The sequence below is a fragment of the Mobula birostris genome, chromosome 2 (assembly GCF_030028105.1).
Source record: "Mobula birostris isolate sMobBir1 chromosome 2, sMobBir1.hap1, whole genome shotgun sequence".
NCBI lineage: Eukaryota > Metazoa > Chordata > Chondrichthyes > Myliobatiformes > Myliobatidae > Mobula > Mobula birostris.
The window spans coordinates 214560887-214582349 of NC_092371.1; the positions used below are offsets into that span (position 1 = coordinate 214560887).

A 21463-nucleotide genomic window follows, 5' to 3' on the forward strand; every position below is an offset into this window, starting at 1 on the left:
ATAGAATACAAAATTGGGCTGAGAAGTGGCAGATGGAGTTCAACCCAGATAAGTGTGAGGTGCTTCATTCTGGTAGGTCAAGTATGATGGCAGAATATAGGATTAATGGTAAGACTCTTGGCAGTGTGGAGGATCAGAGGGATCTTGGGGTCCGAGTCCATAGGACACTCAAAGCTGCTGTGCAGGTTGACTCTGTGGTTAAGAAAGCATACACAGCATTGGCCTTCGTCAACCATGGGATTGAGTTTAAGAGCAGAGAGGTAATGTTGCAGCTATGTAGGACTCTGGTCAGACCCCACTTGGAGTACTGTGCTCAGTTCTGGTCACCTCATACAGGAAGGACGTGGAAACCATAGAAAGGGTGCAGAGGAGATTTACAAGGATGTTGCCTGGATCAGGGAGCATGCCTTATGAGAATAGGTTGAGTGAACTCCGCCTTTTTTCCTTGGAGTGACGGAGGATGAGAGGTGACCTGATAGAGGTGTATAAGATGATGAGAGGCATTGTTTGTGTGGACAGTCAGAGGCTTTTTCCCAGGGCTGAAATGGCTAGCACGAGAGGGCATAGTTTTAAGGTGCTTGGAAGCAGGTGGAAGGAGATGTCAGGGGTAAGTTTTTTACTCAGAGAGTGGTGAGTACGTGGAATGGGCTGCTGGCAGCGGTGGTGGAGGCGGAAACGATAGGGTCTTTTAAGAGACTCCTGGATAGTTACATGGAGCTTAGAAAAATAGAGGGCTATGGGTAAAGCCTAGGTAGTTCTAAGGTAAGGACATGTTCGGTACAGATTTGTGGGCCAAAGGGCCTGTACTGTGCTGTAGGTTTTCTACGTTTCTATGTTTCCATCTTTTCGTAAGGGTGCTAAGTGATAATAGGACTGAGCTCTAATATGGTGCCTGTCAATGAAATAACCTTATGCTACCATTGTGCAACTTCAAAACTCTCACAGAATGATCGTTTAAGCAACGAACCATGAGGCATTTATATAGCCTCAGCTCTTCCAAATAAAAAGCTGGACTATCTGACAGGTACATTAAGATAATTAGAAGGAAATATTGAGGACATTGCTACCATTTTATAAGAACATAAATAATTTAAACCATAAGACCGTAAGATATTGGAGCCATTCAACCATGGGCTGATCCAATTCTTCCAGTCATCCACACTCCCCTGCCTCCTCCCCATACCCTTTGATGCCCTGGCTAATCAAGAACCTGTCTATCTCTGCCTTAAATGCACCCAGTGACTTGGCCTCCACAGCCACTCACGGCAACAAATTCACAGATTAACCACCCTCTGACTCACGGTATCTCTGTTCTTAATGGACGTCCTTCAATCCTGAAGTCGTGCCCTCTTGTTCTAGGTTTAATATTGTTTAAAATCACCTATTATTGCATTAACCAAGCCAATCTGATTAATTTTTACAGCGCGTCTCTGACATTCTAAGGTTGAGGAAGATCTGGTCACATAACAAAATCTGAGTGCTACTATATGAGAGGCAAAGAGCAATTAATTATATTATGATATTGTTCACTATAGGAATGTCAGTACCACTTTAAAATGCTGAATCATGTTAGAAATTTTACTATGGTGTTTGTTGATGTTTTCAACAATTCAGTGTTGCTCAGTCCCCAAAATGGGTATTCAGCTTTAGGACTGTGATCACAGAGATGACAAGGAAATCGCATTTTGCTGTAAAACGATGGACTTGAGGGACCAGCTAATTTCAGAATTATAATTCTCCTTGTTTTGCTCTGATAGATTTGTACCCCTGCAAGGTGTTTCGAGCTAATGATTTTTTTTGCCGTATGAAGATCAAATATTTTACAATACACCCAAGCAATAAAATAAACTGCTCTTTTATTTGGCTCAGTGTGGGGTTGTGGGAGGCGGGGTGAGGAATGATTGAACTGTGAATATATTGAAAGTGATTACTCATCAATGTTTCAAAGATTTGGATGAAATGTGAAAAAGCGGATGGTATTAGCTGTGCGAATGGCTCCTTCAGGCGGATACAGCTTTCGATAAAGTGTGCCAAAGTGAGAAATTATGCACCACGGTGTGTGCGACCACAGCATCTTCATTGGCTGAACAATATAAGCCCACTGAAGCTGCTGGACCTGCTGTGATTATATTAAAGATGCCCTTATCTGCTGCTATTTATTAATTTCTGTACTTGTTTTAAGCAACGCTTCCTACAACGTACTGTTTTGTCAATACGATGGTACGTTCTGCCTCTGATGGATATATTGGCAAGGAGTGTGAGCCGTGACCGGAATAGAGAACATCAGCAATTTGTATGCCGACGTGGGCATGAAGCCAGAGAAAAAAGCATTTTGTTCTACAACACAGCAGTCTTTGGTTGTTCAAGCAACACACACAAAATGCTGGGGGGAGCTCAGCCAGCCAGGCAGCATCTATGGAAAAGAGTATAGTCGACGTCTTGGGCTGAGACCCTTCATCAGGTCGTCTCAGACCAAAAGGTCGACTGTTACTCTTTTCCATAGGTGCTGCCTGGTCTGCTGAGTTCCTCCAGCATTTTGTGTCTGTTGCTTGGATTGCCAGCATCTGCAGATTTTCTCTTGTTTGGAAGTCTTTGTTATCTTGTACCAAGAATATGCAATTTTTCAAAATATCTTGAAGGATCTACTATAGAAACTTACAAATAATCAGTGCCATCCATTCAAAGATATAACTTGCATTTGTATAGTGTAAAGGTGTAAATTTAAAGAGTTCACATTTTGGAGAGTGTTAGATTGCTAAGAAATTTATCATGCAGAAATATTTTGCACTGTTATATTCAGTCACAGTATCTGGTTATACTCTCAGTGGCCACCTTATTAGGTACTTCCTGTACTTAATAAACTGGCCACTAGGTGTACGTTCATGATCTTCTGCTGCTGTAGCCCATCCACTTCAAGTTTTGACATGTTGTGCTCTCCTGCACACCACTTTTGTAATGCGTGGTTACAGCTACTATTGCCTTTCTGTCAGCTGGAATCAGTCTGGGCGTTCTCCTCTGACCTCTGTCATTAACAAGGCATTTTTGCCCACAGAACTGCCACTCACTGGATGTTTTTGTTTTTCGTACCATTCTCTGTAAACTCGAGAGACTGTTGTGCGTGAAAATCCCAGGAAATCAGCAGTTTCTGAGATACTCAAACCAGCCTGTCTGGCACCAAGTCATTCCACGGTCAAAGTCACTTCGATCACGTTTCTCCCCCTATTCTGATGTTTGTTTTGAACAATAACAGAACCTGTTGACCATCATTTACATTCTTTCATACATTGAGTTGCTACCACATGATTGGCTGATTAGATATTTGCATGGATGAGTAGGTGTTCAGGTGCATCTGATAAAGTGACCATTGAGAGTACTTAAACATGAAGAAATTGGCAGATGCTGGAAATTCAAGCAGCACACACAAAATGCTGGTGGAATGCAACAGGTCAGGCACCATCTATAGGAAGAGGTACAGTCAATGTTTTGGGCTGAGACCCTTTATCAGTTCAGAGTACTTAATTGTTTGATAAACTTCTGTGTGGCAAACTTCTTAAGCATCTTTAATAATAACAAACTCTTCTCCAAAACTGTGAATTATTTAATGTGGTTACTCTAACTTAAGAAAGTTTTCTGAACTTTCCTACTGGATTAAGGAAGTAGAACAGAAGCAGAACTGAATTTATGAACACTTTAAACTGTGTTGAGAACAAATAAATGCTAAAAACTGAAAGCTATTGGGATTAATGCTAATTCTACTATAGGCATTGTATAGAGTGAGGAATCTGTCAGTCAGGATCAAATGTGTATGCTGCATCCTAGCTGTCTAGATATTCAAGCCTAATCAGTACAATATGGAGAACAAACTATTGCCCATATAGGAAGCTCCCCCTTTCCATGCAATGGAGCAGCAGAGGCCAATACTGTTTGACACCAGTGGCATTGTGGGAGTTGCTGGTCAGCATTGAACTCAATGTAGGACTACCTGAAGGATTCCAGCTCTGGATTTTTCCCTTGGACTTTACTTCCAAAGAACTTATCCATGAGTGGGTATAGCCACAAGGCAGTGGACGGTTGAGATTAGAGTTTTCCTTCTCCTAGATGAGCTGCCAACCACTACTGACAAACCTCACTTGCCTGAAGTGACTGGTTTTAAGGTGGTGGTAACTCACCTTTGCCCCTTCTCCTGTCAGTAGAAATGGTTCTGCTGGGCTTAGTAGCGAAGCCATGTGTGAAGGCCAGGAACTCGATTTGGTTGTCAGAGGCTATTTGAGGTGCATGCCATTGGGAGCATTTAATAGGTAGAGGGAACTTGTCTCTATTACCATCCCTGGCTGTAACAATGCTAAGGAACCAAGTATAGTATTACTTGCACAATTTTAAATCTGGGGTAACCAAAGAAATAAAATTGACACAGGGCTTGCACGTGGGCCAAAGCTCATCTCTCTTACCCTCACTGCTGTATTTGTGTTTGCCTGGTGCAGATAATCTTACTAGTCTGGGTGTCCTGAACTCTAGAGATAGGAGAATCTAAAAGTCCCACTGAAGAAGACTTGTTTCCAAACTCTCGAGCAGCACTGAAAACTGCAAAGCCTCACTTACAGCATTTTTGACTTTCAAAGTTGACATGATCTTTTAATTTTTTTGTCAAAACTTCAGAAACATTTAAATGTTATTTAACAGCAAAATGAAAATATATATTTAGCCTTTTTTTAAAGAATTACATTTATATGAACCTTGGTTAGGCTGCATTTAACATAGAACATAGAATAGTACAGCACAGTATAGGCCCTTCGGCCCACAATGTTGTGCCGACCCTCAAACCCTGCCTCCCATATAAGCCCCCACCTTAAATTCCTCTGGTAGTCTACCTGTCTGGTAGTCTCTTAAACTTCACTAGTGTATCTGCCTCTACCACTGATTTAGGCAGTGCATTCCATGCACCAACCACTCTCTGAGTAAAAAACCTTCCTCTAATATTCCCCTTGAACTTCCCACCCCTTACCTTAAAGCCATGTCCTCTTGTATTGAGCAGTGGTGCCCTGGGGAAAAGGTGCTGGCTATCCACTCTATCCCTTCCTCTTATTATCTTGTACACCTCTATCATGTCTCCTCTCATCCTCCTCCTCTCCAAAGAGTAAAGCCCTAGCTCCCTTAATCTCTAATCATAATGCATACCCTCTAAACCAGGCAGCATCCTGGTAAATCTCCTCTGTACCCTTTCCAATGCTTCCACAGCAGCCTACTCGCAATCAAGGACATAAAAGAGAGCCAGTAATGTCATGAAGGATCCTGCCCAACCTGCTCATGGACTGTTTGTCCCGCTCCCATTAGGAAAGAGCCTACGTAACATCCACGCCAGGACCACTAGACTCAAACAAGGTTACTTTCCCCAAGCTATAAGTCTGACCAATACCTCCACCACTACTTAATTACATCCCATTAGTCACTTTATGTACAGCCCAGTGTCATTTCATGGACATACAACCAGTCTGTGTTTTTCTAAACTGTCTTATGTATTTATTGAGTGTTTGTTTAGTATTATTATTAGTAGTAGTATTGTACTGTCTCAGTATTTTTATATTTGTGTGCTGTAGCACTTTTTATTCACAGTTATTTTGTAAATAACACTATTCTTTGCATTTCTGGTCAGATGCTAAATGCATTTCATTGGCTTTGTATTTGTACTCAGCACAATGACAATAAAGTTGAATTTAATCTAATTACGTTCTTTATATTTTGTGTCCTTTTTTTTTGTTCTGCACCGTATCCAGAGTAACGATTATTCTGTTCTCCTCACACTTGTCTACAGGAAATGACATTAAACAATCTTGAACCTTGAATGTTGGATTTAGAATGTTGTGTGCCATTCTGGTCACTCCATTTTAGGAAGGAGAGGGTTCAGTAGAGACTTAGTAGGATGCTGCCTGGGTCAGAGGGAACCAGCTACAAGGAAAGATTGGATTGTTCTGCCTGGAGTGTAGGAGGTGGAGGGAAAGACTTGATAGAAGTTTAGGTAGGGTAGATGGTCAGAGTCTTTCTCTCAGGGTATGAATTTCAAATAGTATAGGGTTTGGCTTTCTGGTGAGAAGGAGAAAATTTAAAAAAGGATTTTTGTGGAACAAGTTTTTTGCGCAGGTAGCTTTGACTTGGAGATTGCTGCCAGAGGCGGTGGTGAAAGGAGGCACGAAAGTGACAGTTGAGGCATTTAGGCAGGCAGGTGAACAGTCGTGGAGGGGTATGTTCCATTCACAGCATGGTCATCATGGGCTGAATGGGCTGCTGCTGTGCTGTGCTGTGCTGTAGCTTCTATTTTTAAATGGATTGAAATCAACCGAAGCTCTCAAGGTTTTCAAATAATTAAAAAAATTAAACGAAACACAAATAATTTTCACAAAGGAACTTGCCTTCTCAATACTTGTCTTCCCAGCAGACCAACAATCCCCAAGCGAAACCAAGTCACAGATGCTGGGCAGGTCTAACGTAGTACAAGATGTGAGAGTCAGCTCCCCAGTGTAATTATGGGTAATCTCGCTAAGACAGAGCTCTGTCTCTGAATTCCACAGGGAGTGTGACTACAAAGGACGCGAAGCATATGCCGCCAGCATACAGCTGGGATTTTCCTTTTTGACAGTGTCCGCATGGACATACTGGAGATGCCGACATTTAAACAGGTAGAAGTCGGTGGCTCGGAAAAGAATCAACAGTATTTTTGATGGAAATCCAAGCTCTTGTTCAACTAAATTGAAGTCTGAATGGTGAATGTTGGAAATCTGAATAGAAATCCCGAAAATGCACAAATCAGGCAGCATCCGTGGTGGGAGATAGTGCTGATATTTCTGGCCAATGATTTTTTTTTTTAACATAAACTTGCACAATTTATGAAAGCAGAGAAGGGAAATCGGTTACCACATTGCTAGTCACCTGATTTTCTTTGTTGCACTCTAGGGTGTGAAAAGAGCATAGCCCCAAGTGACTGACAGGGCCCCATGCGATAATGAGGTCCTGTCCCCCAAGCTCACTGGTTGTCAAAGATGTCACAGGAATCAAATGTCTGATATTCATAAACATTTATAAGGAGTTAAGAAGTTTTAGAAAATAAAACTATTTTTAGAGTCATAGAGTCATGGAACACTACAGCACACAAACAGGCCATTTGGCCCATCTAGTCCATGCCAAACTATTATCCTGCCAAGTCCCATCAACCTGCAGTGGGACGATAGTCCTCCATACCCCTCCCATCAACGTACCTATCCAAATTTCTCTGGAATGCTGAAATCAAGCCGACATCCACCACTCGCTCGTTATACAGAGAGATATAGTGAGGTTAAGTGAGTGGGCAAGGATCTGGCAGATGGAGTACAATGTGAGGTCATCCACTTTGGAAGGAACAATGAAAGAGCCGTACTAATTAAATGGTAAAAAATTGCAGCATGCTGCTGTGCGGAGGGACTTGGGAGTGCTTGTGCATGAATCACAAAAGGTTGGCTTGCAGGTGCAGCAGCCTATCAAGAAGGCCAATGCCTTCATTGCTAGAGGGATTGAATTTAAGAGCAGGGAGGTTATGCTGCAACAGTACAGGTTACTGGTGAGGCCGCACCTGGAGTACTACGTGCAGTTCTGGTCTCCTTACTTGAGGAAGGATATACTGGCTTTTAGAGGTGATGCAGAGGAGGTTCACCAGGTTGATTCCAGAGATGAGGGGGTTAGACTATGAGGAGAGATTGAGTCACCTGGGACTGTACTCACTGGAATTCAGAAGAATGAGAGGAGATCTTATAGAAACATATAAAATTATGAAAGGGATAGATAAGACAGACAGGGAAATTGTTTTCACTGGTAGGTGAGAAACTAGGGGACATATCCTCAAGATTTGAGGGAATAGGTTTAGGACAGAGATGGAGAGGAACTGCTATTCTCAGAGTGGTGAATCTGTGGAATTCTCTGCCCAATGAAGCAGTGGAGGCTACTCAGTAATATATTTAAGACAAGGTCGGATAGATTTTTGCATAGCAGGTTAGGGGATAAGGCAGGTAGGTGGAGATGAGTCCATGGTCAGATCAGCCATGAATTTATCAAATGGTGGAGCAGGCTCAATGGGCCAGATGGCCTACTCCTGCTCCTATTTCTTATGTTGTCATGTTCACACTCTCATGACCCTCTGAGTGAAGACCTTCCTCCTCATGTCCTCCTTAAACATTTCATTTATCACCCTGAACCAATATCCAACCAATAAGTATCTAATATTGTATCAAATTATTTACATAATATAAAAATATAACTGAGCTTCCAGCCCTTGAACGCTTAAACTGGCAAAGTTAAGTTGATCAGGGTTGTAGTTTTAATTTAATTTTTATCTCTATAATAACAGAATTAATTATTTGTATATAACAATGACTTCCAATTGTTGATGCAAATATGTCATCCTTTTCTGATTCTAAACTCCTGTGTAAACTTGTCACAGTGTAATTGCATTTTACTGTCACACATGATGTCGTGACATCTCACTTGTGCACCTCATAGGCTGCACTTGTAACCAACTCAAATGCCCTGACTTGCTTTCTTTCTCCACTTCCCAAGCTGCTCTACATTTTGACAAAATGTTATATATAAGTCCAAGTGTTAAATGAAAATGAGATTGAATGACTCAGGAGCTAGTCTTCTGCATTAAACACATACACACGGGTCTAACTATTTCATATGCTGCTTGCGGCAATTTAATACTCAAGAAATAACATCCAGAAATTAGGCCCATTTGTGCTCATATTTTATGTAAAAAAAATTATTTCATTTGTCCTTAATGCAATTGCAACTATTTCCTGTTGAAATCTTGCGCACTGTGAATCTGGGCACAATTAATGACATCAACAATTAGTGCAATGCTCCATTTCGCCTTAACAACAGAAATTGGAGCAATAGCCTGCAATTTATGACCTTTGTTTTTCTTTCATTCCTAATAAACAAGAGGCAAGCCCTGCAGTGAGGAGACAAGAGTTAAAATGTACCCCCCAGGGCACCAAATGTTTGGCTGCCTGCATCTATCCGCTGGAGATTTTATTGTTCCACATATTTCTCATAGCAGCGCTGGGTCTGACATCAGTTACTGCAGCTGTGCCCAGAAGCAACACCTGCCATATCCCTGCAGGATGATCAGGCCGTGAGTAAAGCTGGCATAGGCCACCCATGGCATTAGAGGAGATCTGTCCGGACTGTATGGAGAGGTGGGTGATGGGGGAGAGGTTGAGGTTACAGGAGAGTGGACACACATATCTTCACCCTCCCTTCGCTTTCATGGTAGCTTTTCATGCTGTTACAATGGGACTGCCACGAAGAGAAGTCTTTAAGTTTGAGACATTTCCCATGATCCCTGGCAGCAATTGCATTTGAATACCATCCTCTGACTTTTCTTTCAATGCTTGATTTTCCCAATTTCTATATTTTTTTGGGTCCCTCAACTGAATGTTAATGATAAATACAGCAATTCTTTAGCATGCCAATTAGGGTGAAATCCATCATCTAGGCTCACATATGTCAAAATATTAGTCATTGCAGAACTGCCTGTGAGTTCATACAATGCCTATATTGGATGTTGCATGAACGATTCTGCTCCGCTGCTACCAAGGGTTTTGTTAATGACCATGGAGACATCGCGTACATTTCCTGGGTCCACACACTTAAATCATTATCAATAGATGGAGACACAAGCAATTTCCCTGGAGCATGCCTTTGATGGGCCAAGGATATTTTTGAGTAGAAATTGCTCTTCCATCTGTTGTTGGCACTAAGACGTAGTAACCTTGCACAAAAACAACGATCTTCACTGTTGTTATTCAACTGAAACTGGCAACAGTGGTCTTGCAAATTTCTGCAGATGTACCATGGAGATCATTCTAACTGACTGCATCACCATCTGGGATGATGGGTGGGGGTTGAGGTGGGTGGGTGGGGGTATTGTACAGTAATGAAATAAGCTGCAGAGAGTTGTAGATTTAATCAGCTCCACCATGGACACTAGCCTTGCTCGGATCTTTAAGGAGCGATGCTTCAAAAAGGCGGCATTCATCATTAAGGACCCCCATCACCTAGGTCTTGCCTTGTCTCATTGCTACCATCAAAGAGGAGCTGCAGAAGCCTGGAGGCACACGCTCCGCAATTCAGGAACAGTTTCTTTCCCTCTCCCATCTGATTACCGAATGGAAATTGAACCCGTGAACACTACTTCACTACTTTCCTAATTTCCATTTTTGAACTACTTATTTAATTTAGCTACTTGATATATGTATACTTCCTGGGGCGGCACTGTAGTGTAGTGGTTAGCACATACGCTTTACAGTACCAGTGACCAGGGTTCAATTCCCGCCTCTGCCTGTGAGGAGTGTGAACGTTCTCCCTGCGACCGCGTGGGTTTCCTCCGGGTGCTCTGGTTTCCTCCCACAGTCCAAAAGATGTACCAGTTGGTAAGGTTAATTGGACATTGTAAATTGTTCTTGTGATTAGGCTAAGGCTAAATTGGGGGATTGCTGGGCAGGGATCCAAAGGGCTGAAAGGCCTACTCCATGCTGTGTCTCAGTAAATAATAAATACATACTGTAATTCATATTTTTTTCTATTACTAGGTATTGCATTGTACCGCTGCTGCATAGACAGCAAATTTCATGATGTATTAAACCTGATTCTGCTCATTGCAGGTTCTCTCTGCCATCTGTTTGAAAGGTTCGTCCCACAGTGCGGGCAGACTCCTTCAGCAATGTCAGGAGAGTTTGTGAGAATGCTTCCACGCGGGCAGAGAAAGCTCCATAAGGCAGGGAAACTTAGTGTGTGCAGGACGCAATCGCTTGGTGCTGGAGTGTTTGTGAGACATAGGTATAGATAGTTGTTTCTATCAGGACATTAACAGCGAGGTCTCTGTAATGGTATCAGTGCAGACACATGTGCCTCCTCTGAATGTTCATGTTGGCAGAAGGAAATATCGATAAAGTCACCTGTTCTTGAGATATGGAGTTAGGGAGAGTTCACTTATGAAACAAAAAGTGAGCAGCAAACTGTAGAATATGGCAGAGATCGACAGCAATGAACCTAGAAAGATTAGAGGGACCAGCATCCTGATAGCCAAGTCAAAGCAGACCAGGCACGAATGCGAGGCTGTGTTTGAGATTGCGGGAACTCACTGAAAACAAAGAGCATGGTTGAATATGGTGTCACATAGCACACTTTCAATGGAAGTAGGTTAATATAATCCAGTTGTTCTGCCAGAACCTGCAAACTGTCATTTCTTGGACTGTGAAGTTGAAATTTTCACTGGAAACATATTTTACGCATTGCATTATTTTTGACATCATTTGGGAGAGATTTACCCTGGAGAAGAAAAGAAACCGAGAACAAAAATCCCATTGAAAAAGCAGAAATCAGATTTTCCCGATGAATGCTGAGACATCAAGAAACACCAAGAGGCACTATCTGTACTTGCAAGAAAAGGTAAACATCACACCCTGAATGATATTTCTTTCTTATTCCTTTTATAATTACAGGAAAAGATTCCTGACATGTCCAACTGCTGCGACAGTAACATTTAAAAAACCTAATAGATGCTCTTGGGTGGTGGGGTGGAGATGGGTCTCTACCAAAGGAGGTGTAAGGCTCTCCTTCCCTCCACAAGCCTGCAGGTCACCTTGGGCAAAGTGTGGTACCTGCTTAGACTTCCGATCAGGGTCATGTGAAGCCAAGGGAGTAGATGGTGGATAGTTGTGTGAGCATGTGGTGCATTTCACAAGTCCTGGTTGTGCGACCACTGACGTCAGGTAGACAATGTCTTGAAGAGTATTGGTAGTGGCTGGGGTCACCTATCCCAGAAGACACCTGCCCAGAAGAAGCCAATGGCAAACCACTTCTGCAGAAAGATTTGCCAAGAACAATCATGGTCATGGAGACCACATTATATGACACAGTACGTAATGATAATGATGAGTAGACACTCGGTGGCTACTTTATTGGGTACACTTTACACCTGCTCATTAATACAAAAATCTAATCAGCCAATCACATGGCAGTAACTGAATGCATAAAAGCATGCAGACATAGTCAAGTGGTTCAGTTGTTGTTCGACCAAACATCAGAATGGGGAAGAAATGTGACCTTAGTGACTTTGATTGTGGAATGATCATTGGTTTCAGACAGGGTGGTTTCAGTACCTCAGAAACTGCTGATCTCCAGGGATTTTCAAGCACAACAGTCTCTGGAGTTTGCAGGGAATGGCGCACAAAAATAACATTCTGTAAGCAGCAGTTCTGTGGGCAAAAATGTCTTGTTAATGAGAGAGGTCACAGGGGAATGGCCAGGTTGGTTCAAACTGATAGGAAGGTGACAGTAACTCAAATAAGTGGTGTGCAAAAGAGCATCTGTGAATGCACAACATGTTGAACTTTGAAGTGGATGGACTACAGCCGCAGAAGATCACGAACATACACTGAGTGGCCACTTTATAAGGTACAGGAGCTACATAAGTAATGGCACTGAGTGTAGAGCATGCTTCATATGGGGATGTGACTTTACCAAGTGTGCTGACCTGCGTGCAGTGGAACTTAATGCTAATGCACCAAAAATTGGCATGCGGAAGGCTTTGCGATCAGAAAGATAATCATCTGTGTCTACAGCATATATTCATTCCTCATTCTGTCCCTTGATGCTTTAAACAGTATTTGGCAAACTGACTTCGAAGATCCCTTTCAACTTTTGTAAAAACTTTATCTGCTTTTGATCGTTTTATTGTACAGAGTCTCAAGTTCTGTGAAGTACTGATAATATAAAAGGAATGGAATTTACAATGCCCATTTTTTATATCTACGGTTACCTCATAAGTGTTGAATAAAGCCACTCATATATCATTTCAGGAAGATTATGTACTATTGAGAAACCAGCTAAAATAACAAGCTATTTCTAAGGTTTCAAATGATAACAGCATTCTAAATAAAGACATGTCAATAAATAAAAAACAGAATAGTGAGCAGATAAAAAAATCAAGTATACTTTGCTCTGGAATTCAGTTGCTTTGGTAAAAGCTGTACAGTTCCAAGGTTGCTTTATAGTTATAAAAATGTTTCGCACTTAGAGAGGAGGAGTGGTAAAGCAGTATATTATGTAAATAGTGAGACCTATTTGCAGAGTTTTCTATTTTCTCATATGAAAAAAGCTGAAGATAAAGGTTCAGAAGGCAATAATAGGTTTTTTCAAAAAGACCCTTCTTTGGGTTTTTCTGAAGTTGGGGATGCCAGTCTGGTGTTGGCTTGTTGTGTGGGTGAGGGAGATGGTGGAGAGGGTTAGAGCTGGCTTCAGGGGAAGGGTTGGCAGCACAGGACACAATGACATTGTGAGGTGGGAAATTAAAGGAAGAGATACTGGATACAGGGGTGTCTTGATGAATGTTTGGCTTCTGGGAATGGTTTGGGACAAGATTAGAGACAACACAATCAGTGAACTGGTAGTGCGGGTTGGGGAGAGAGTAGAAGTTCAGAAAAATTGTGATGCAAAATTCTTAAAGTGGTCTAAACTGCTGGATAATCAATGGCTTGGTTGACATGATAGTGAAATTGGTGATGCTACACCCTTTCAGGGGTGCAGCAAGAAGTCCCATCTCTCCATCTCAGGTGTGTTTTGTGGGAGGACCAGTTTCTTATGACCTTGAAATCTCTTAAGTAGTTTGCACAAGTATGCAAATCCCACTTTGTTGATTTGGTGTTAGCTCATATGTCCTCCTTGTCCATCAGTGATCATGTATGTACAGGGTAGGTGCTTGATAGAAAACTAGGAACAAATCTCCGAAACTGCACAGCCTGCACACCAAGAACTCAGCCATGTTCAATGACTGTTCTTCGCTAAGTTCCTTTGTGCACTGCACAAAATGTGGAAGAATTTCTAATCCACAATTTTATGTTGTTCTATTTATTACATGAGAAAACAGAATCGTGGAAATATTTTGTCATTTTAAGATGTTATGTTTTCTCATGCTTTGCATCAGGTTTGTCACGATACTTTGTCCATTTTAATAACTCTGGGGCTCCTTCTCACACATCTTTTAAAAATATCACTTGATCTCTTGGATTACTCTGGCTCTGAAGTATTGTGAGAAGTCGTCCTCTGTCCCGCTGTTACTTCATTGGGAGAACAGTGACAGCAGAGGAACTTCTCAATTTCATGTGGGAAACCCGGTGATCCAATGTGGAACTTCATTAGGAATAGAACATAGAGCATAGAAATTTACAGCATATTACAGGCCCTTCCGCCCACAATGTTGGGCCAACCACGTGACCTACTCTATGGACTGCCTAGAATTTCCCTAGTGCATTGCCCTCTACTTTTCTAAGCTTCATGTACCTATCTAAGAGGCTCTTAAGAGACCCTATTGTATCCGCTTCCACTACCACCAGCAGTGCAGTCCGTGCACCCACCACACTCTATGTGGAAAAACTTACATCCCTTCAGTACCTATTTCCTATTTCCTTAAAATTTTGCCCCCTCATGTTAGCCATTTCAGCCCTGGGAATCAGTCATTTTCTTCATCACCAGAGTGGTAATATGCACTCATTGGCCAATTTATTAGGTACACCCGTACGCTGCCTGTTAATGCAATATCTAAATAGCCAATCATGTTGCAGCAACTCAATACATAAAAGCATGCAGACATGGTCAAGAGGTTCAGTTGTTGTTCAGACTAAACATGAAAATGAGGAAGAAAAGTAAGCTAAGTGCTTTTGACTGTGAAATAATTGTTGGTGCCAGACGAGGTGGTTTGAGTATCTCAGAAACTGCTGACTGCCTGGAACTTTCACACACAACAGCCTCTAGAGTTTACAGAGAATGGTGCGAAAAACAAAAAAAGGACATCCAGTGAGTGGCAGTTTGTGAGCGAAAGTGCCTTGTTAATGACGGAAGTCAGAGGACAATGGTCAGACTGGAAAAGTTGACAGGAGGGAAACAGTAACTTGGATAGCCAGGTTACAACAGTGGTCTGCTGAAGAGCGTCTCTGAACGCACAACATGTTGAAATGTGAAGTGGATGGGTTGCGTCATTAGTAGCCCACACTTTACTAGGGTCCTCCTGTGCTCAATAAAGTAACGGCTTTAAATATTGCTTATATTTTCTACCCTCTCATCGGCATTGTGATAGAAAAAAACTTGACCTTTCTATTCTAAATATTTGGCTTTTGGACTGTGATTGGATGGCTCTGTTCTGGCTCACTTGCTCAGTTTGATTTAGCTTGCTGGGCCAATATTTTGTTTACCTCAGTCACCTTCTCTTGTTTTGGTTCCAGCTTTTTGTACATTTGATGAGATTTGTTCTGTACTGCCTTGATGGAAGATTACCTGCTCTCATGACATAGGCACTCGGCTCATCTCTTATGCAGAAACAGTCACTGATTTGCATTTATTTTCTGTAATTGCGTGGATTCTCACTGAATTTTTCAGTGACGGTGATTGAAAGGATGCAATCTTTGGCCAAGCAGCATCTGCTTGTTCTTGCGTAGGTCAGTGTGTAAATCCTTCGATTATTTATAGTTTCAGCAGTCATTGAGGAACGAAGTGCCCACAGCCTATCAGTAATTGGATTGGTACTGCTCTAGCAGCTTCCAGCAGCGTATGGTAATCAAGCTGGTTTGACCTTTTACTGCCGACAACTACTTATTGCTGTGCAATTTAAAGAGTCTTCTCACTGTACTGTGAATATTTTGAAAATGAGACATTGTTTGATTTCAAGGCTTTGCTAAATTTCTGAACTCCATGATCAAAAAATGAAGATCTTCCTCTGAAGTAACTTTATGTGTGATTCCCATTCTAGGAAACTGACAAATATTAGTTTATATTCTATTCTGGTAGGTTTTATTCTTAAATGCATGGAGCTGAAATAAATAGCGGTGCATGATGTAATTTTCAGGCCTGTCAGTGGGACGAAATTTGCTTTTTTAAAAAAAAACTTAAAGAAACTGAAAATCCATAAGGGTGGCCATATTGTTCCAATGTGTCAGCGCAAATTGCCAAAATGGTTGGCCAGTATTGTAAATCAGCAAGGCAGGAAAGAGTGCAACAGTTCTGTAGTGCCCAAGGCCTAAAGCATTGGGATGGCACACAACAAGCACATTATGCGTTTCCACCAGAACACTACAAAGTTTAGTCTGGGAATATTTGCAGCATTTGGTCTTAAACCCACTACAATAATCAGAAATACTAGTACAAATGGCTCTCAGAATCAGCTTCCAGAAATCTCCCTAAGGACAGTAATTTAAATTTTACTCGGTTTCTGTTGTCTCACATGATAGGTGAGAGGATGGATTTGTTTCATGCAGTTACTTGGTCACCTATGCCATCTCTCCTGTTAGTTTGAGTTAGATACTTATTTTGGTACAACATCCAATTCAGCTCCGCGCCATTCATTTAATTTCTGTCAAATCATAGATGCAATGTGCTCTTAATGTGATTTCATGCAGTGCCTTGCTGTAGCTTCAAATCATAGTATTTCAGAATTTGGGTTCTGTTGCTTTTTATGGTATTTTTCCATAAAAATCATCAGTCCAAATAGCTTTCTTATCAGTTTTGCGCAAGTTTAAATGCCACGATACTGCATTTCTCTTCTGATGCCACTATTTCTGTTTTTAATTGAGTCACCCATATTCTGTTAGATTTTTGTTCTGCAGCCATAAAGTGTGAAACCAACATCTTGCACTCTGACCTCTTGACCTTGCACACGTTCATATTCAGTTTCACATTACTTTTACTGACTGTTTAATATTCTCTCAGGATGTCATCTATCACATCTGAGCCATCAGTGTCATGTAACATATTTGTCTTCCTAAATTAGAAATTTCTTAAATTTAGATAGGATTATTTAAAAGATCCATTAAATGTGTTCAGTTTCATCCATTTGTACCTTTCACAAGCCACAGTTTACATCATGTGCTAAAGTTTAAGCTCTTCTTTCCTAGTGCACATTTACTCAGGTTGCCTCTGTACTCTGTATTTATACAATCATTCTTGCTAGTTTACTGACTTCGCTACATTCCCTACTTGCTGGCCTGGTTTGCTTTTAAACTTCATTACACCACTTATTAACCCTACACGACATGCATGGAGCCACTCTGCAACAAGGAAAGCAACACTGCACGCCATTAACGTGTTGCATCCACTGCCAAGACATCCCTGGAGAAGTCTGGTAATACACAGTGAGCAGGGCTGAAAATTTATACAACACACATAAAAAATGCTGGTGGAATGCAGCAGGCCAGGCAGCATCTATAGGATGAAATACAGTCGATGTTTCGGGCCGAGATCCTTCATCAGGACACAGGGTCCACTGACTCTTCTAAGACTAGTTTACTTCCCTCACTAGCCTCTGTGGTGAATTCTAACTACCAATAACCACTGCTTGAGTAGTGGAGATGCTTCCAGATAACAAAGTAGTTTAAACGCAGCTATTTTATTTTTAATGATACTCGTTTAAATTTAGACAAATATTTCTTGACACACAGTTAATGCTCACAGATGAATTCTGATTTATAGAATGATTTCCAAATTACAAGAGATTTACAAACTACAAAGGGTTTTCAAACACGGGTACAATTTTTACCAACTAAAAGAACGTACCAATGATTTGCAGCTGAACAAGTTGTCCATCACAGAAACTGAAGGAATTTCAGTTTTGCTTTCTGTCACCCCGTCTTTCTGTCATTCTCCTTGTCATTCCTAATGATCCTCAATACATTCTAATATTTATAGAGTTTTTGCTACTAGATGACATTATCTGCATGTGGTATTTTCCAGATACTTCTACTGGGACAAAGTAACTCACACAGGTAATCTTAAAAGCTCCTGATGACCGAGATCTCAAGTATCCACAATTACTGTTGGGGCTAACCCTCTGAGTACAGAAACATTCTAACTTGTAATGATGTTTGATGTGCTAAGTGACAGTATTCCATTTTCTTGTGTTTCGTTAATGTAGACAAGAAGTCTCCTGGTCACTCCACATTGCAAACCACATCTCTTAGAAGCCAGTTGTGCCTCCAATTTCAAACTGATTGCTACTTGTAATTTACATTGAAGGCTGGTTCTTGTTCTTGTTTATCATAAAAAGCTGAGCAAAGAGTACTTGTTAAAACTTTATCACCAACAATATCTGACCCTTTGGAAAGGAGGCCATGCCACTGTGTTAGACAGCTGAGGTTAGCAGTAAGCCTTTTGGGCCCTGGTAAGTGAATATCCATCACAAAGCCCTCTGCAATAATCTTTCCCTCAGAAAGACTGTCATGAGTGGGCCTCAGCATCAGCTCTGGAGATCTTTCAAAGTTCAATAAGTTTTTAAGTTTTTAGGAGGTTATACTTAACCTTCTAACTTCTGTATGTCAATGCTCCCAAGGGTCCTGCTATTTAATGTACATGTTCATCGTACTAAGTGAAACATCTCCAGCCAACTCCACCGGCCACTTGTCTGCCCATATTTCCAACTGATCCACACTCTGCTGTGTCCTTTGACAACCGTTCTCGCTCTACACTACTCTGCCAATGTTTATAACCTTAGTTAACAAGGGAAATTGAGTCTTTGAACAGGAAAAGGAATGAAGCACATGCCAGGAGTAGGGAATTATTATTAAGTAAGTGCTTTGAAGTTTATAAAGGATGAAGGAGAGATTTTAAGAAAACTGTTATGAAGGCATAAAAAAAGGACATGAAAGAGCCCCGGTCAACAGAACTACAGAGAATTCCAAAACTATATTAGAAGCAAAAGGGTAGCAAAGGAAAGATTTTCCCACAGGGACCAAAAGATATGTCTTTGCAGGGAGCCAGGAAAAATGTGTGTCCTGAATGAATAATGAAGACTTGATTTTTCTTTGCATAGATAAATCTTTGCATAGCATAGTGGTTACATAGAAAACCTACAGCACAATACAGGCCCTTCGGCCCACAAAGCTGTGCCAAATGTGTCCTTACCTCAGAAATTACCTAAGTTTACCCATTGCCCTCTATTCTTAGCTCCACGTACCTCTCCAAGAGTCTCTTAAAAGACCCTAGCGTTTCCGCCTCCACCACCATTGCTGGCAGCCTATTCCACACACTCACCACTCTCTGCGTAAAAAAATTACCTCTGACATCTCCTCTCTACCTACTTCCAAGCACCTTAAGACTGTGTCCTCTCGTGCTAGCCATTTCAGCCCTGGGAAAAAGCCTCTGACTATCCACATGATTAATGCCTCTCATTATCTTATACACCTCTATCAGATCACCTCTCATCCTCTGTCGCTCCAAGGAAAAAGGCTGAGTTCACTCAGCCTATTCTCATAAATCATGCTCCCCAATCCAGGCAACATCCTTGTAAATCTCCTTTGCACCTTTTCTATGGTTTCCACATCCTTCCTATAGTGAGACGACCAGAACTGAGCACTATACTCCAAGTGGGGTCTGACCAGGGTCCTATATAGCTGCAACATTACCTCTCAGCTACTAAACTCAATCCCACGATTGATGAGAGCCAATTCACCGTATGCTTTCTTAACCACAGAGTCAACCTGAGTAGTGAGCGTCCTGTGGACTCGGACCCAAGATCCCTCTGATCCGCCACACTGCCAAGAGTCTTACCATTAGTACTATATTCTGCCATCATACTTGAACTACCAAAATGAACCATCTCACACTTATCGGGGTTGAACTCCATCTGCCACTTCTCAGCCCAGTTTTGCATCCTATCAATGTCCTGCTGTAACCTCTGACAGCCCTCCACACTATCCACAACACCTCCCACCTTTGTGTCATTAGCAAATTTACTAACCCATCCCTCCACTTCCTCACCCAGGTCAATTATAAAAATCACAAAGAGAAGGGGGTCCCAGAACAGATCCCTGAGGCACACCACTGGTCACTGACCTCCATGCAGAATATGACCCGTCTACAACCACTCTTTGCCTTCTGTGGGCAAGCCAGCTCTGCATCCACAAAGCAATGTCCCCTTGCATCCCATGCCTCCTACTTTCTCAATAAGCCTTGCATGGGGTACCTTGTCAAATGCCTTAATGAAATCTATATACACTACATCTACTGCTCTTCCTTCATCGATGTGTTCAGTCACATCCTCAAAAAATTCAAACAGGCTCATAAGGCACAACCTGCCTTTGACAAAGCCATGCTGACTATTCCTAATCATATTCTGCCTCTCCAAATGTTCATAAATCCGACCTCTCAGGATCTTCTCCATCAACTTACCAATGATTGAAGTAAGACTCACTGGTCTATAATTTCCTGGGCTATCTCTACTCCCTTTCTTGAATAATAGAACAGCATCTGCAACTGTCCAATCCTCCAGAACCTCTCCCGTCCCCATTGATGATGCAAAGATCATCACCAGTGGCTCAGCAATCTCCTCCCTCGCCTTCCACAGTAGCTTGGAGTACATCCCTAGGAAGAGGTACAGTCGACGTTTTGGGCTGGGACCCTTCGTCAGGACTAACTGAAGGAAGAGCTAGTAAGAGATATGATATTTTCATATCTCTTACTAGCTCTTCCTTCAGTTAGTCCTGACGAAGGGTCCCGGCCCGAAATGTTGACTGTACCTCTTCCTAGAGATGCTGCCTGGCCTGCTGCGTTCACCAGCAACTTTGATGTGTGTTGCTTGAATTTCCAGCATCTGCAGAATTCCTCGTGGAGTACATCCCGTCCAGTCCCAGTGACTTATCCAACTTGATGCTTTCCAAAAGCTCCAGCACATCCAAGATCTAATATCTACATGCTCAAGCTTTTCAGTCAGCTGTAAGTCATCCCTACAATCACCAAGATCCTTTTCCGTAGTGAATACTGAAACAAAGTACTCATTAAGTACCTCTGCTATCTCCTCCGGTTCCATACACACTTTTCCACTGTCACACTTGATTGGTCCTATTCTCTCATGTCTTATCCTCTTGCTCTTCACATAGTTTTAGAATTCCTTGGGGTTTTCCTTAATCCTGTCCACCAAGACCTTCTCATGGCCCCTTCTGGCTCTCCTAATTTCATTCTTAAACTCCTTCCTGCTAGCTGAAGCTCTTCTTTTCTTCTTGACTAGATTTACAACAGCCTTTGTACACCATGGTTCCTGTACTCCAGCATCCTTTCTCATTGGAACGTACCTATGCAGAACTCTAGGCAAATATCCCCTGAACATTTCTGCCATACATTTCCCCGAGAACGTCTGTTCCAAATTTATACTTCCAAGTTCCTGCCTGATAGCCTCATATTTCCTCTAACTTCAATTAAACACTTTCCTAACTTGTCTGTTCCTATCCCTCTCCAATGCTATGGTAAAGGAGATAGAATTGTGATCACTATCTCCATAATGCTCTCCCACTGAGAGATCTGACACCTGACCAGGTTCATTTCTCAATACCAGATCAAGTACAGCCTCACTTCTTGTAGGCTTATCTACATATTGTGTCAAGAAACCTTCCTGAACACACCT

The 21463-nt window shown here is 41.8% G+C and overlaps 1 protein-coding gene across 3 annotated transcripts in view; it reads left to right on the top strand.

Annotated features, from left to right (window-relative positions):
- xkr6b (XK, Kell blood group complex subunit-related family, member 6b) overlaps window positions 1-21463 on the top strand; it is a 485147-nt gene that overhangs the window by 183822 nt on the left and 279862 nt on the right. Inside the window, exons 5-6 of one of the 3 annotated variants that reach the window (XM_072251433.1) lie at window positions 1645-1654; window positions 7591-7609. The exons of the other annotated variants lie outside the window; for them this stretch is intronic. Of the exons in view, the coding sequence (XP_072107534.1) occupies window positions 1645-1654; window positions 7591-7609 (29 nt within the window). The remainder of the gene's footprint in view (window positions 1-1644; window positions 1655-7590; window positions 7610-21463) is intronic. 3 annotated transcript variants of the gene reach the window in all.